Source organism: Dama dama, chromosome 13 (genome assembly GCF_033118175.1).
Source record: "Dama dama isolate Ldn47 chromosome 13, ASM3311817v1, whole genome shotgun sequence".
Lineage (NCBI taxonomy): Eukaryota > Metazoa > Chordata > Mammalia > Artiodactyla > Cervidae > Dama > Dama dama.
In genome coordinates, this window is record NC_083693.1 from 41,568,949 (window position 1) to 41,585,516 (window position 16,568).

The window sequence follows — 16,568 nt, forward strand, 5'->3', positions numbered from 1 at the left end:
ATGGACATTTAGGTTGCTTACTATCTTGGCTATTGTAAATAGTGCTGCCTTGTACACTGGAATGCATGTATATTTTCAAATCATGCTTCCTTCCAGATATATACCCAGGAATGGGATTACTGGATCATATTGTAGCCCTGTTTTTAATTTTAAAAAGAGATTCCATGCTGTTCTCCATAGTGTTTGTACCAATTTACTTTCCCACCAACAGTGCATGAGGGTTCCTTTTTCTTTTTTGTTTGCATTTATTGTTTATAGACTTTTTGATGGTGGCCATTCTGACTACCTCATTGTAGTTTTGATTTGCATTTCTCTAATAATTAGCAATGTTGAGCATAGCTTTCCATGTGGTTTTTGGCCATCTGTATGTCTTTGGGAAAATGTCTGTTTAGATCTTTTGCCCATTTTTTGATTCGGTTGTTTATTTGCTATTGAGCTGCATGAGTTGTTTATGTATTTTGGAGATTCATCCCTGTTGGTCACATCATTTGCAAATATTTTCTCTTGTCTTTTTATTTATGGTTTCCTTTTAGCCTTTTTAATTTTATATTAGATTTGCTAGTGACAATTTTATTAGTTATTCCTCATCTGCAAATGTCTTGATCTCCCCCTTTACTCTTTAAAATGTCTTACAATTTTGTCATTTTTAAAAATTGAAATATAGTTAATTTATATTATATTAGTTTCAGGTGTGCAACATAGTGAGTCAATATTTTTATAGTTATATTCCACTTAAAGTTATTATAAGATATTGACTATATACTCTGTGCTGTACATGTGTCCCTGAAGCTTATTTATTTTACACATAAAATAAAGAGGTTTGTACCTCTTAATCCCCTACTCCTGTCTTATTCCTCCCCTCTTCTGTCTTCCCACTGGTAACTGTTAGTTTATTCTCTATATCTATGGATCTGTTTGTTTTCTTCTATTCATTCATTTCTTGGATTCTACATGTAAGTGATATCATACGCTATTTTGTCTTTCTCTGATTTATTTTACTAAGCATAATACTCTCCTAGGTCCATCTATATTTTTGTACAAAGCAAAATTTCATTATTTTTTATGGATGAGTGATATGTATAATATATTATGAACATTGGAGTGCGTGTATCTCTTTGAATTAGTGTCTTTATTTCCTGCAGATAAATACCCAGAAGTCGGATTGCTGGGTTATATGATAGTTCTATTGCTTTTTTTTTTTTGCTATTTTTTTTGAGGAAACTCAATATAGCTTCCACAGTGGCTGTACCAACTTATATTCCCACCAACAATGAACAAGGGTTCCCTTTTCTCCACATCCTTGCCAACATTTGTTATTTGTAGTCTTTTTGGTGATAGCCATTCCGACAGGTGGGAGGTGATATCTCATTGCGGTTGTGATTTGCATTTCTTTAATAATTAGCGATGCTGAGCATCTTTTCTTTGCCAGTTGGCCATTCCTATGTCTTCTTTGGAAAAATGATTATTCAAGTTTTCTGCCCATTTTTCAATCGGGTTGTTTCCTTTTTTGATATTGAGTTCTGTGGGCTATTTATATATTTTGGATATTAATCCCTTACCAGTCATATCATTTGCAATTATTTTCTCCCATTCTGTACACCTTTTTGTCACAGTTTCCTTTGCTATGCCAAAGCTCTTAAGTTTAACTACATGCCATTTGTTTATTTTTGCTTTTGTTTCCTTTGCCTTAGGAAGAAAAAAAATCCCTCCCCCCAAATTGCTACAATTTATGTCAGAGTATTCTGCCTATGTTTTCTTCAAGTTTTATCATATCTGGTCTTACATTTAGGTCTTTAATCCATTTTAATTTTTTTTATGGTATGAGAAATGTTCTAATTTCATTCTTTTACTCGCCCTTTACTCTTAAATATATATATTTCTTTGGCTGTGCTAGGTCTTACTTGCAGCACGCAGGATCTTTAGTTGTCCCATGTGGGATCTTTAGCTGGGGCATGTAGGATCTTTAATTTTTATTATTTATCTATTTTTGGCTGTGCTGGGTCTTCATTGCTGCATGGGCTTTCTTTTTAGTGTGCAGGCTTCTCATTGCAGTGGCTTCTCTTGTTGTGGAGCATGGGCTCTAGATGGTGGACTTCAGTAGTTGCAACTTGTGGACACAGTAATTGTGACACACAGGCCCAATTTTCCTGCAACATGTGGGAACTTCCTGGACCTGGAATCAAACCCATGTCCCCTGCATTGGCAGGTGGACTCTCAACTACTGGACCACCAGGGAAGTCCCCATGTGGGATCTTTAGTTGTATCATGTGAACTCTTAGCTGCAGCACGTGGGGTCTAGTTTCCTGACCAGGGATGGAACTCGGGGCCCCTTGCTTTGGGAGTGTGGAGTCTTAGCCACTGGACCCCCAGGGAAGTCCCTTGTCCTTTACTCTTGAGGTGACTTTCTCTGAATATAGAATTCTGGGTTGACACTTCTTTCAGGGCCTGAAACGTGTTGTGTTTGTTGTCTTTGGCCTCTGTGGTTTCTGATGAGATATTCAGTCATTCGAATTGTTTTCCACCTATATGTAAGGTGTCATCTCTGTCTTGCTGCTTTCGGGATTTTTTTTCTTTTCTTTAGTTCTCATAAGTTTGATTATGATGTCTCTTGACATAAATTTCTTTAGATTCAACCTATGTGAAGTTCATTCAGCTTCTTGACTCTATACATTTGTGTCCTTTGCCATATTCTGGAAAAGTTTTGGTCATTATTTCTTTGAGTATTTCTCTGTTCTACCCTCCTTCTCCATATCTTCTGGGACTCTGACACCACACGTACTAGATCTTTTGTTAACAGTCCTACAGGTCCTTGAGGCTCTATTTTATTTATTTTTTTGTTCTTGTTGTTTTCCAAGTTATCTTCCCTCTGTTGTTTAGACTGGGTAATTTCTACTGGTTTATCTTCAAATCCACTGATTCTTTCTTCTGTTGTTAAGTTCACCCATTGAGATTTTTACTTGGGCTATTGTAGTTTTCAGTTCCAAAATGTTTATCTTGTTCTTTATAGCTTCTATTTCTCTGCTGAGACTTGAGGCATTTCTAGGATGGCTGCTTTAAAATCCTTAGCATAGACTTGTAACATCTGAGACATTCTAGTGTTGGCATTTGTCTTTTTTCATTTGAGTTGAAATTTTGTCAGTTCTTGGTACAATGATTTTTAAAAATTGAATTCTAAATATTTTTGGTATTATGAGACTGGATCGTCTTTAAATCTTCTCTTTTAGCAGGCCTTCTCTGACATGGGGCTAGTTGGGGAAGGGCTATGCCACCTCCTGCGAGCTGGGGTAGGGTGTAAGCTCCTATTCAGCCTTTGTAGGCAGGGGTGGAAGGGGGGCTGCGGTTCTGCAGGGTGTGGCTGGAGGACAGCCCTTACTGTCTCTAACTTTTCTGTGCTGCTGGACTGTCCTTTTCCTCGTCCACTGCTTAGAGAAAGCAGGCTTCTGTTGGGGCTTCCTTTGTGTGTTGGTGTTTCTAGGCGGTAAGCTTCTCCATTCCTCAGCTTGGGATACATGAAACAAAAAGAAAATCTAAGGAGTTTTTTGCTGTATTGTTCTTCAGGTCTTGAGGATCCTAGCCAGTCTGCCTTCTCATCACCTTTTGTAGTCTCATGCTTGTTTTATAAAAAAAGTCCAAGGTTTCTAGCCGCACTTAGGAGGAGGAACAGAGAAGAGCCCATCTGTTCCATTTCTCCAGAAGCCAGGAGGGGAGTCAGGCCTTATCTCTTTAAATTGTCCCATCTTTAGCCAGTGGGTCAAGCTTGCGCCTGTTGACATGACTCATTTTTGACAGTTTCCTTGGACCCTGAGACTTCCCTGGTGGCTCAGATGGTAAAAGCATCTGCCTACAGTGTGGGAGAAACCAGGTCTGATCCCTGGGTCAGGAAGATCCCCTGGAGAAGGAAATGGCACCCCACTCCAGTACTCTTGCCTGGAAAATTCCATGGACGGAGGAGCCTACAGTCCATGGGGTCGCAAAGAGTCGGACACGACTGAGTGACTTCACTTTCACTTTTGGACCCTGAGATGTTCTAGGCTCCCCCTGTGCTCTCCCTGCCCCAGACCCAGGATCAGTCTCTTCTACAAGCAGCCCTGGATGGCCTAAGACAGTCCTGGGAAGCCCTTTATCTTAGTCTGTTCAGGCTGTGATAACAAAATACCATGGATTAGGTGACGTAAACAATAGACATATATTTCTCACAGTTCCAGAGACTGGGAAGTCCACATTCAAGTCAGAGTCAGTTCTTGGTGAGGGCTCTTTCCTGCTTTGTTGGACAGCTGTCTTCTTGCTATGTTCTTATATGGCCTTTCCTCAGTACATGTTTGTAGGGAGAGAGTCTGTCTTCTTTTATAAGAACACTAATTCCATCATGCAGGTCTCATGACTTCCTCTGAAGTCCCCAAAGGTCCCACCTCCTAAAACCATCTCACTGGGGTTGGGGCTTGGACATAGGAATTTAGGGGTGGGCTCACAATCATGCAGCCCATATCCCATTCCTCTTGCCAACGAGTGGTTCAGGCACGGGCCTTCTCTCTTCCTAGAGAAGATGACAGGGAGTCACGGGCTCCCTCCTTTCTCTACTTGGGGCATCTGGTGTTGGGGCCACTTACTTGCTGCCAGCTTCAAGACAAGGCCAGCACAGACAGGGCAGAGCCAAGAGCATCCCAGGACTGGGAGCTGGATCCCTGCTTCTCCTGTCTACAGACAAGCTGTCCTGTTTTGGTCCTCATTCTGCCTCACCCCTGACCTGCCTCAGTCAGCAGCTGAGAAAAGAAAATGTACCATAGGTCAGTGTATCACTGTCTGTCACGAAAACCTCTGATCTGAACCCTAAAGAAATCATGCACACACTGCTTTACACTTTTTACATTTCTGTTTATTGTTCCTTCTCAGGAAAACCACTGATAAGTGCCTTTCACGGGGGAGGGAAGGCAATGCTGGAAGTGTTCTTAGGAGCCCAGGCTGGATTCTCAGGTGGTAACCTAGGAAGCCAGAGACCCAGGAGACCAGGCCCTCAGGGTCCTGGAGTTGGGGATGCCCCCTAATGAGAAGTTCAAGGGCAGCTCCACATGGGGCCCTGTGCTTTTCTTCTCATCCCAGGTTGTTCATCAGGGCCTGGGCCTGCTTTAACTCTGCAGAGGGGAGAGGCGGGCAGGCAGGCGGCAGTTAGGCGGGATCTCAGGGTGCCCCTTACCCTCCTGATACAGCTGAGCCTCACCTGCCAGGAGGACCTGGAACTTGTCTGCTGAGAGGGACATGGCGACAGGCTGGGTCGGGGCACCTGGGGCAGCTGCAACCTCCAGCCGCAGGTGTACCAAAGGCTCCTCCACAGCACGCAACAGGCTAGAGCTCAGGGTGTAGTCCACCCGCCAGCCCACGCCAACCAGCCTGTTCACTGTGAGACCAAGAGGGGCTTGAGGTCACAGGCCAGGGAGCCAGGCGACCCGAGCCCTCACCCTGGCTCAGCCCTGAACCCTCCAGAGCTCTGTGGCCTTTGAGAGGCTCTCATCCCTCTGACCCAGGAACTCAGAGATTACCCAGAGCAGGTCTCAGAGGAGAGAAACTGGCTGGAGCCAGGAATCCCAGCCATGTGACTGCTTGACGTGATGTGGTTAAGTATCCTTTCTGAGGACAAACACCTCCCAAGCCACAGGCACCTTCCAGAATGGAGCCCAGCCCCCACCCGGGCCCACCCTGCACTCACCCCGCAAGCTGCAGGCCCGCAGGCGCTCCTGCAGGGGGCTCTGCTTCTCCTCGTAGCAGCGACAGAGGCTGGCCGCGTGCTCTGGGGACGAAAGGAGGTCCCCTGAGCGAGCAGGTGGGGGCTCGGGCTTAGGTGGCTCAGAGCGTAGGTCTCAGGCTCCTGGCCCAGAGAAGGCAAGGTGCGTCCCAGGGTCACACAGCCTGACCTCTGCCCAGCACCCCTCGGCCCAGAGGTCACCCGCCTGTAGGTGTTCCCCATACCTTTGGGCAGCCCCAGCTGCTGCAGCTCGCTGGACAAGGACTCGCCATCCACGCTGTGCTTGGCCGCACTGGAGAGAATGAAACTCAGCACCGCCACCGTGGCCTTCACATCGCCTGACTCTGGGGGGAGCCGTGGGTGGAGTGGGGGTGTCACTGTGGCCCCAAACACCTCCTTGTGGCCCCACTATCTTCAGCTCAGAGTCCCCAGGCCTCCTAAAGCCACGAGCACTGCCACTGCGCCACCGGGAGCTGGTGGAGGCCCTGGGGTGGCAGTGGCTTTCCTTCCTTATCTCCTCCGCCGAGGCAAGCGGGTCAGAGCAGGCCGGGAGGAGGGGCCCCTGTGCCAGGCCCCAGGCCGAGTACCCAGGGTCACCCAAAGGTCTGTGGAGCCAGTGGGGTGCTCACCAAACCTGGCGTCCGCAGTGAGCTTCAGGATCTTCTCGTACTGTGAAGAAAGGAGGCCCTCAGGGCGGGGCTGGTCCCCTGCTCACCAGCCCCCTGGCCTGGACCCTGTGGTAAGGACACGAGGTATCCAGGGAGGGTGGGAGCTGATCACCCACCCCCCTCAGTCTGGTGCACTTTCAGGGCAGTGGGGTCCCCGGGTCATGGGGCCACGGGGGGCAGGGGCCTGTACTCACGTCAAGCCCATCTCCCAGAAGGTCCTTCAGCACCTGGCCACACAGCAGCCTCAGCTTCACAGAGGACTGGAGGGGGAAGCCTTGTATCAGCCGGACTGACCCACCTTACACAGGCACGCTGACGGCCTGGCTCAGAAAGGGCTGGCCGCATGATCAGTCACACAGCGTGTGAGAATGGCCCAAGAGGGCTGAGGTCCCAACTCAAGAGTGACCTCACCACCGTCCACGCCCCCCGCAAGAGCCCCCAGCTGCAATCCCTCCCTGCCCCCACCCCCAAGATCCCCTGCACTCAACAATCTTGGCCAGCGTGCTGATCTCTGCCAGGACCCAGTCAGGACAGTCCAGGTCACCACAGAATCGGAACCTCTGCAAGAGAGTGAGGTAGGTGGTCAGGCTGGAGGGCAGGCCGACACATGCCCAGGTGTCTCCTGAGCTACTGCTTCTCCGGCTTCCTGCTCCCTGTCCAAGATGGACGAGCTCTGGCCACTTGTTCTCCCCTAGTACCAGGCTGTTTAGAGAACACTCTCCCTGATTCTTCCTGCCACCAAACCTTGTTCTGATGCGTGTCCCAGGCATTCACCTGCTCTGCGGACAAGCCTGGGTGCCTGCTCTGTGGGAGAACCCACTGTAAGCGCTTGGGGGTGCCACATGGAACACATGACCCTCTCCCCTCCTCCTCTTTCCCTCTCCAGCTCCAGCTACACTGGCCTCCCTGTTGCTTCTGCTGCAAATTAAACGTGGCTTGCTCTCTCGTTTCACTCAGGTCTCTGCCCAAATGACACCTCTTCTGATGGGCTTTCTCTCACTATTTGCTTTCTTAAATAGCCCCTCACAGAAGGCAATTTGGGAAGGTCAGCAAATGTATTCATTATCTTGATCGTGATAATGTTTTCATGAGCATACACATCAAAACTTATTGAACCATACATTTACACATGTATGATTTATGTTAATTTTATCTCAAAGAAGCCATTTAAACAGTTCTTCACCATCATGTTCTAGCTCCTTCTCTTGTTTTTGATCTCCACAGCGTTTATCACACCACATATCACATTTTATTATTTATTCAAGGTCTGTCTTCTGTTAGAATGCAAACCCACCCAGTCAACCACATATTGATAATATCCTCCACCTGCCTGATCCACTGTCCTTTGCCCTGTTTCTGAAGCAAAGCTCTAGTGCACGCAATGTACATGTTCATCTCTCCACGCCTCCACCTGCATTGCTTACAGATATTTCAGATTGTCTCCACAAACTGGAGACACCGTGAATCCACGTTCTCCTGATTCTGTCGGGCCCTTAAGGCAGCCCCATTAACTCCATGTCTTCCACTTTGCCCCACTCTTCACCTTATCAGTCACTTCAGACATGCTCCATGACCCTTCCACCTCCAAACCTTTCTGGCCTGCCACCCCCTTGATCACACGTGACCCCAGTGAAGTCCTCTAGCCATGGTCACAAATGACTTTTGTCACTAAACCTAGTCTTCCTCTTCCTTAGTTCATCAACAACAGCGGACACAAACCTATCCTTCTTGAAGCCACACACTCTTCTAGATTTCTCCCTCTGGCCTGGCCTCTGTCTCATTTGCTGGTCCACCCCTCCTGAACCGCAGCCCCCAAATGGTGATCTCTGCAGACTGCCTGCTGTCATTACTCTGAGGCAAGGCACTGGGACTGCTGGTGAGGTGGTGGGGTGTTAAGCAAAGTCTGGGGCTTCTTTCCCTACTTCAGGGATTTTTAATAGTTTTGTGGCAAGGACTCATCAGGCATCTGGTGAAGTCTACAGGCCTCTCTCAAAACAATGTTTTCAAATGAATAAAGTACACAGGAAAAACTACATAGTAAAAGACACTAATTAAAAGTTATCAAAATAGGTAGTTCCCTGGTGGCCTAGTGGTTAGGATCCTGGGCTTTCACTGCTGTGGCCCTCGGTTCAATCCCTGATCGGGGAACAGAGATCCCTCAAGCCACATGGTGTGGCGGGGGAAAAAAAGTTATCAAAATATTCAAAACCAATTGGTGATGTGACACATGTTTCAATTCAAGTGATGACAGTAATTTGGAAATGAGCATAAATATGTAAATAATCCCAACAGCTGTGACATGAAAATATCTGATTTCCATTAGTGACAAAGTCAGAGGTGCTGCTAATAATACTGAGGTCTGTTGTCAACAATCATAACTGGAGGAAATATTAAATTTCAGTTTGAAGTTAATGAAAGTTGAGATATAGTATTTTTCCTAAGTTCATGGGCCCCTGACTTCTACCCATTGGACTATTTTATCATCTCTGGACTTTCTCTGACTTCTACCATCTCTATATTATTTACATTTCTACTATAAGAATGTGTTCTTTGTGTAACTTCTCCCATCCAAGTACTAACCAGGCCCGACCCTGCTTAGCTTCCGAGATCAGACGAGATCGGGCGCGTTCAGGGTGGTATGGCCGTAGACGCCTTGTGTAAGTTCTTAAAATACCGGCATTTCTCTAGGTTCTGTCCTAGGCCCTCTCTTCTGAACTCACACTGAGACAGATCATCTTTCTGCAGATGACTCCCAAATTTATAACTGCCATCGTATTGTAGATTCTCTTCTGAGCTCCATACCCTAAATTCCATACTGTCTCCTACCCAGGTGCACCTGGCAGCTTAGAGGCCTCACTCAGCATGTATCACAGTGACTGGTTCTCTTCCCTCTGAAACCTGCCCCGCCACCACTGAGCACCAGCACCTGGGAACCAAGCCCAGCTCCCTCCCTCCCCCTTCTCCCTCAAGCATTTAGCCTCTGAGCCCCGCTGATCTCCTCCACCTCTATCTCCACGCTCTCTCAAGTCACTACCATCTCCTGGGTGGGGGAGTGTCTGCTGCCCCAGGCTCTTCCTCCTTTCCCTGCCGTCCTTTCTTAAAAGTCCAAACTCCTCTGAAGACCCAGCAAGCTGTGGTCTTTGCTTATCAGTCGTTCACTAGCCTCTAGTTTCTACTCTTCCAGGTGATGAAATGTATTCATTCCTAGGGTTCCGAGCTCTCACTTATCTTAAGTCTTTGAATGCTGTCCCCTATCTGAAGATACAGCCTCCCACCAGCCCTCTTCCATGCCTCCCAATTCCTGATACACTAGCTGCTTTCTTTCTGCCCCAGCAAGCTTTCTTCCCGGCTCCCAGGCCCTCAGGTGATGTCATTCTTGGGAAGCCTTCAGGCATTATGCACAAGGTGAGTTTAGTCCCTCCCGGCTCAGGTCTTAATTATGACTGCCCATTCAAGCCTCCAACTCTGCCCTTCCCCCCTGCAGCCCAAGTCCTAATGCCTGGCACAGTGCCTGATATACAGAGACACTCACAATCTGTTAAAGGAATCAATGAATGTCTAAGTTGAGAAGTTTCCACCCCGTATACACTCCTTTGTGCCTCTGGGAAGAGCAAGGGGATTTCCTAACAGTGCAGAAGACTGAGCCAAATTGTCAGGAAGTGTTTCTCCAAGTTCCACAGGAAGGCTGGGAGGTGGGCGCCTTCGGAACGTCCTACTCGGGCAGAGAAAGGCCTGGAGAGACAAGCCCCAGCTCCTGCCCCTGGGAGTTTGGGCCCTTCCTTCCAGTCAAGACACTCCAAGCCTGCCGTCCCGCCCTGCTGGAGGAGGACGGAGCGAGGCTTTTCTTTACCAGACCCTCGGCTTTAACGACCGCACCCAAGTGTCTGCTCCGCGGCCCGGGCAGATTCCCCATTTCCTCGCATCCAGCGCCCCACCCTTCCCGCAGCAGCGGCGGGGGGATTTGGGGGTTCCTACCGCCCGCCCCCAGCAACCACAGCCTCGTATCAACCCTCATCCCTCACCATTGCTCCAGGAAGCCCGCGCCCAGGACTTTCACCTTCCTGTCGCGCCGGGTCAGCTGATGCAGCGGTCACGTGGCGCTGGGGCGGGGCTTCCTCGGATCACGAGTCGCCCAACCCCGAGTTGCTGGAGCGAGACACGGGGTCCCTTTGTCAGTCCCCAGAACCTTTCTTCGGAAAGGACCAGCGCCAACCCCCAGGTTAACTGAAAGCAGAACCAAAGCAGCAGGAAGAGGGAGTGGAAGCCGTTTAATTTGTTCTCTTTAAGGCAGGGGAGGTCTTCCTTTCTGCAGTCGTATTCAGGTCGTTTCCGTGTTTTGCATCAGTAAACAGCGCCCTTACTATACAGGTGTGAAGTGAAGTCTCTCAGTCGTGTTCGACTCTTTGCGACCCCGTGGACTGTAGCCTACCAGGCTTCTCCGTCAATGGGATTCTCCAGGCAAGAATACTGGAGTGGGTTACCATTTCCTTCTCCAGGGAATCTTCCCAACCCAGGGATCGAACCTGGGTCTCCTGCATTGGAGGCAGACGCTTTAACCTCTGAGCCATCAGGGAATCCCTAACAGGTGTGGGTTGTGACAACAGATAAAATTTTAAAACCTTACTGGAATAGAATGCCCATACAGGAAATTGTACATAGTACAAATACAGAGCTTAATGAATTCGTAAACCGTACGCCCCATGTAACCGACACCCAAATAAGGAAACATTACCAGGACCCCAGATACTGCCTTCAAGTGCCTGGTAGTGCCTGGGTATTTTATTTCATTTTGATGAATCCCTTTAGTTGCATAGCAAAAAGCCTGTAACAGTTGATATGCTCAGAATGCTTTTGCAGCTTCACCAACATCAGCTGTTTATTTTAATTTTTCTCAATCTAGTGGGAGAGAAAAAAGGTTGCTTTAAATTGTATTAGTCTGCTTACTGGTGAGCTTGAAGTAGTGAATAGGCCAGGAAAACTGTTTCCAGTATTCGCTTAAATAGATAAAAACAAACAAAAGAGAGCAACAACAAAAATACACTAGAGTATAAACTAATGACCAAAAAAGAAATTGAACAGTTTGATTTCTCTCTTTAGTTCCATGCCTCTCACCTATACAGTAGACCCTGATGGTTTTATTGTTGCAGACTTTCAAGCTTTCAAAGGACAGATAGAGCCCATGACAATTAAACCACTCCATAAATACAAAGAGATAGAAAGTTAATTTTTGCTAAAATTGATCACACTTAAAAAGATCTTTTTAAAAATCAATTTCAGTACAATGAAATCAATAGTGTTGCAATATACCATATCAAAATTTTTTTTCTGTAAAGAGGACAAGAATAGTTCCAAAAGAAGAAATGAATTGATGCATTTAGGAAATCATTATTTAACAAAAGAAAAAATTAGTAATAGGTGAAAACTGCCCTAAGTTGATAGGGTATTTGAAAGACAAAACAGCAAACATCAAACAGACAATTTATTTAAATTTGGCAATAAGGCAAAGGCAGGTGGCATGTCCTTTTAATGTCATACTGGAGCATTGTCTCACAGATTTGTTTCACAAATAAAGATTATTTGACTATTTAGACCAGTAGTTATCAAAGTTTTAGAGTGTTTAAGAATCACCTGCTGGGCTTGTTACAACAGTACTAGGCTCCACCCCCAGAATTTCTGTAATTAATTAGCTCTGGAATGAGACCTGAAAATTTGCATTTCCAACAGGTTCCCTGGTCTACTGAGAAATCCAGTTTGGGGACTATACTTTGAAAGCCACTAATGTAGGAAAATGTATCTGAGAAATTATATGTTAACTCATGATTTTCTGTCTATTAGAAAAGATAACCCCAAAGATTACAATTTCATTGCCCCATATGTAATTATCAGGTTTTTGTCTCTCAGCACACACTTTGAAATGCCTCTGCCTGTGCACTAGAAATATTTCTCAACACAGACATAGAGAACAGACTTAAGGACACGAGGGTGGGGGAGGAAGGAGAGGGTGAGATGTGTGGAGACAGTAACATGGAAACTTACATTACCGTATGTAAAATAAATTAGCCAATGGGAATTTTCTGTACGACTCAGGAAACTCAGACAGGAACTCTGTATCAACCAAGAGGGGTAGGGTGGGGAGGGAGATGGGAAGGAGGTTCAGAGGGAGGGGAAATATGTATCCCTATGACTGATTCATGTTGATGTATGGCGGAAACCAACAAAATTCTGTAAAGTAATTATCCTTCAATTAAAAAAAAAACAAAACTTCTCAAAATGTTCCTTGGGGACTTTCCCGGTGATCCAATGTTTAAGACTCTGTGCTGCCAATGCAGGGGGCATGGGTTGGATCCCTGGTTGGGAACTGAAGTCCCACATGCCGCGTGGCCAAAAGATTTTTTAAAAAGTTCTTTGAATTAGCTTTACCATCTTACTGTTCCCTCATTAATTAAATATTTGACATGCTTCCCTCCACTTGTATGAAAGTCTTGTTTTTCACTTTTTTGCAAATTAAACTTTGATACAGTATACTCATATACTAGCCCTGGACAGGAGTATGTAGATACTATATTTTAATACTAGATGTATTCCCCTTAAAGTCAGGAGCAGTAATGCACTCTCATTATGACCCAACATTATCCTAGAGGTGCTATGGCCTGGGCTTCTCAACTGGGGTGATTTCGCCTTCTGAGGGGATATTTGATAATGTCTGGAGATATTTTTAATTGTCATAACTATAGAATTCTGGCATCCAGAGGACAGAGGGCAGGAACACTGCTAAACAGCCTGCAAGGCATGAGATAGTCCCCAGTAACAAAGAAAAGACGGCCAGGTGGCTAGGGGAGGATGCTGGAACATTGCGTATAGACCAGGCTCTCCAGACCCACCTGGGGCAGTGGAGTCAGAGGCCCACAGGTGAGCACCTGCTCATCCCAGCCCCACACACCCCACAGGTGGAGAGAAGAAGGCTTCATAAGGAGGTGGAGGCAAGCAGACAAGCGTGGATCTAATCTGTCTGCCTGAGAGAAAGCCCCAGGTCAGCAGTGGGAGGGTCAGCCCGCATTCCTGAGCAAGTAGGGGATGGTCCTGGCCAGAACTCTGGAACTCTGGCTAGTTGAAGACCCCCGCCTTTTGCCCCACAGACCATCATGGGAGTCCTGTCCAGCCTCTGGCCACGAGGTGATTCTTTGACTTCTAACGCCGAGGCTCACCTTGCCTTTCTCGCTCACCTGCCACTCTCATGAGCCCCGCATTGAAGGTGAGTGTCTCTCTGAGGTGGTCTGAGGGGCTAGGGGTGCAGGCCCAGGGTCAGTGGCTCGGGCTGGATCGGGGGCCAGTCTCAGACCCATCTCTGTGCACCTTCACCCTCAGCCGGGCCTCCTGCCCCGCACACAGCCACCGCTGGGAGCCAGGGGGTCCCCCACACTGAGGCTGCCCACTCCCTTGCAGCCCCACAGCAGCTCCGCACTCCCTCTCCAAGTCCCACACAAGCCCCGTGTCCATCCAGTCTGCTTCTCCTGACCTCAGAAACACTGGGCTTTGTACCCCCTACTCCTCACACCAGGTTCTCTGCCCAGGACACTGCTGAAAGGGGAACTGGTTGCACCTGCTGGAGAAAGGCCTTAGGAAATCTGCTTCTTTAGGATTAGTTCCACCTTCATTCATTCACTTACCAAATACTCTTTTTCTCTATGCCAGGCTCTAGGGTGATAGGTCGAGCAGGGTGCATGCCCTAAAGAGTTCCCCTCTTTAGAGACAGGCGGACTCTCAGGCTTCAGTGTGTGGGCGCCCAGGATTGGGAAGGGGAGGGCCTCACCCACAAGAGGTGATGGTGGGTGTGAATATGGAGGGCGTGGGGGCAACCACAGGCCAAGGGTGTCCAGGCAGAGCTCAGCTTGTGCAACTGGGGTGGGGACAGGCGCTGCTCTGTCTGGAAGGCCTCCTGACCTTGCCAACAGTTGGCCCTGGCTGGATCACAGGTAAAGGCTTCATGTTGACTTTTTTGTGCTCAGTCGTTCAGTCGTGCCTAACTCTGTATGACCCCATGGACCGTAGCTCACCAGGCTCCTCTGTCCATGGAATTTTCCAGGCAAGAATACTGGAGTGGGGTCCCATTTCCAATTCCAGGGGATCTTCCTGACCCAGGGATCAAACCCACTTCTCTGTGTCTCCTGCATTGGCAGGGGGATTCTTCACCATGAGTGCCACCTGGGAAGTAATATTTAGTACATTCGAATTACATAACTAAACATGATAATTTTAACAAAAAAATCACAAAATACAGGACTTCTGTGGTGGTCCAGTGGTTAAGACTCCACACTACCAATGCAGGGGGCACATGTTTGATTCCTGGTCAGGAAACTAAGATCCCATATGCCATGTGGTGCGGCCAAAAGATTTTTTAAAAAATTCTAAAATACAGAGAAGTTAAACAAAAATCTGTAAACCCTTTCTTTCCCCCACAAAAGTGCTCTAATAGCCCGTTCCAACTTTTCCCCACACATGTGTAACTGTGACCTAAGAAGAAATATACATTTGGTCTTTACCATGGGTTCCTGACACAGAGCTCCTAAATCCCTTGATGTTTCCTGGGCAGTAGCAGATTCTTTTGCTCTAATGAGGTGACTCTGGGTGGAGTCCTGGATAGCTTCAGAGTGGCATCTGGTCACCAGGAAGACCGGGCCATGATTAGAAACTTGGATGGAACTTCCCCCAGTGGCTAAGACTCTGCACTCCCCAATACAGGAAGCCCAGGTTCGATCCCTGGTCAAGGAACTAGATCCCACATGCTACAGCTGAGAGTTCGCCTGCCACAACTGACACCCAAGTGCAGCCAAGTAAATTAATTTTTTAAAAAGAGAAGCTTGGAGAGGGGCTGCTGAGTGAATTAACCGTTGATTATGCCTTTGTGATGAAGCCTCCATAATGATCTGTGAACCAAAGGGCTTCCAGGTTGGTGTGCTGGGAGGTGGCACACCCCAACTCCACTGGGACAGAAGCTCCCGTCCTTGGAACTTTCCAGGCCTTGCCCAACGTGTCTCTTCATCTTACTGTTTAACTGTATCCTTTATCATGTTCTTTATTATATAGCAAATTGGTGAGCATAAGTGTTTGCCTAACTTCTGTGAACCATTATGACAAATTATTTCACCTGAGGAGGCAATTGTGAGAACCCTGATTTGTAGCCAACCTGGACTTACTGGGGGTGGTGGGGGCAACTCTTTGGGATTGGTGTATGGGGTAAGGGGAAATCTTGGGGACTGAGCCCTTCTCCTGCGTGATTTGATGCTATCCGCAGGTAGATAGTGTCAGAACAGGATTGTAGGACTTTCAGCCAGAGAGTGGCTTGGTGAGGGGAGAAAACCACACTTTTGATGTCGGGGTATTCAGTGTGTGGAGGAATAGTTTTTCCTTTTACTCGCTATAAATATGAACTTTATGAAACAGTATACCATAGTCTATTTTGGAATCCAAGTTTTCACCCAGCAGTGACTAGTGGCAGGCTTTGAACAGACTAGGAATTGTGCGGGCCTTGCCCTGGGTTCCAGCAGGGATAAGAGCGCTATAACAGGAGTCTGGCCATGCTGCTGGGTGACCTTGGGTAAGCCTCTACCATCCTCAGAGCCTCCATTTTCTTGGTCAGATTAAAAGTGTGGGTAGTACAAGGTCAGTGTCTGAAAGGCAGAACTCTGTGTAAAGCTGGGCAGGCTGTGCACTGCACATTTTTAGGGGGAGAAGGGGGGGTATTCTTGTCATAATATGTGCGAAGGGAGCCCCCAGAGCTGAGGAATAAATGGGCCCTGCCCAAAGTGTGGTGTGTTAACCTGTTGGTACACAAGATGATATTAGGTGGTATGCAAATGCATTCCTTCTTACAGTTACTTTCTATTTGTAGTAAATGATACTGACTTTCCACTTGAAAAGCTTGTTAAACCACAATTTTGTTTGTTTTGGCCTTGCTGTGTGGCTTGAGGGATCTTAGTTCCCCAACAAGGGATTGAACCCTGGGCCCTCAGTAGTAAGAGCACTGAGTCCTAACCTCTGGTGTGTGTGCTGAGCCCCTTCCATCGTGTCCAACTCTTTGCGACCCCATGGACCATAGCCCACCAGGCTCCTCTGTCCATGGGCTTCTCCGGGCAAGAATACTGGAGTGGGTTGCCATGCCCTCC

At 47.4% G+C, this 16,568-nt stretch overlaps 1 protein-coding gene and 1 non-coding gene across 2 annotated transcripts; both read right to left on the reverse strand.

The window, feature by feature from the left end:
- Positions 1 to 4,851: 4,851 nt before the first annotated feature.
- Positions 4,852 to 10,646, reverse strand: COMMD4 (COMM domain containing 4). The gene is made up of 8 exons (XM_061158970.1): positions 10,428 to 10,646; positions 6,894 to 6,965; positions 6,600 to 6,665; positions 6,367 to 6,406; positions 5,962 to 6,081; positions 5,702 to 5,782; positions 5,216 to 5,392; positions 4,852 to 5,129 (listed from the first exon to the last, which is right to left on the reverse strand). The coding sequence occupies exons 1-8, from the start codon at positions 10,428 to 10,430 to the stop codon at positions 5,089 to 5,091; spliced, it is 600 nt and encodes a 199-aa protein (XP_061014953.1). The 5' UTR covers positions 10,431 to 10,646; the 3' UTR covers positions 4,852 to 5,088.
- Positions 10,647 to 10,907: 261 nt separating this feature from the next.
- On the reverse strand, positions 10,908 to 10,979 carry TRNAW-CCA (transfer RNA tryptophan (anticodon CCA)). The gene has a single exon. It is a non-coding gene; the product is annotated as a tRNA-Trp (tRNA).
- Positions 10,980 to 16,568: the final 5,589 nt, after the last annotated feature.

What these genes read in the sequence shown, in the direction of transcription:
- COMMD4 (XM_061158970.1), bottom strand. An exon ending in TTCTGGGAGATGGGCTTGAC is followed by an intron (nt 6,407 to 6,599) that starts GTGAGTACAGGC and finishes CTTTCTTCACAG; the next exon opens with TACGAGAAGATCCTGAAGCT. An exon ending in GCGGGCCTGCAGCTTGCGGG is followed by an intron (nt 5,393 to 5,701) that starts GTGAGTGCAGGG and finishes TTGGTCTCACAG; the next exon opens with TGAACAGGCTGGTTGGCGTG.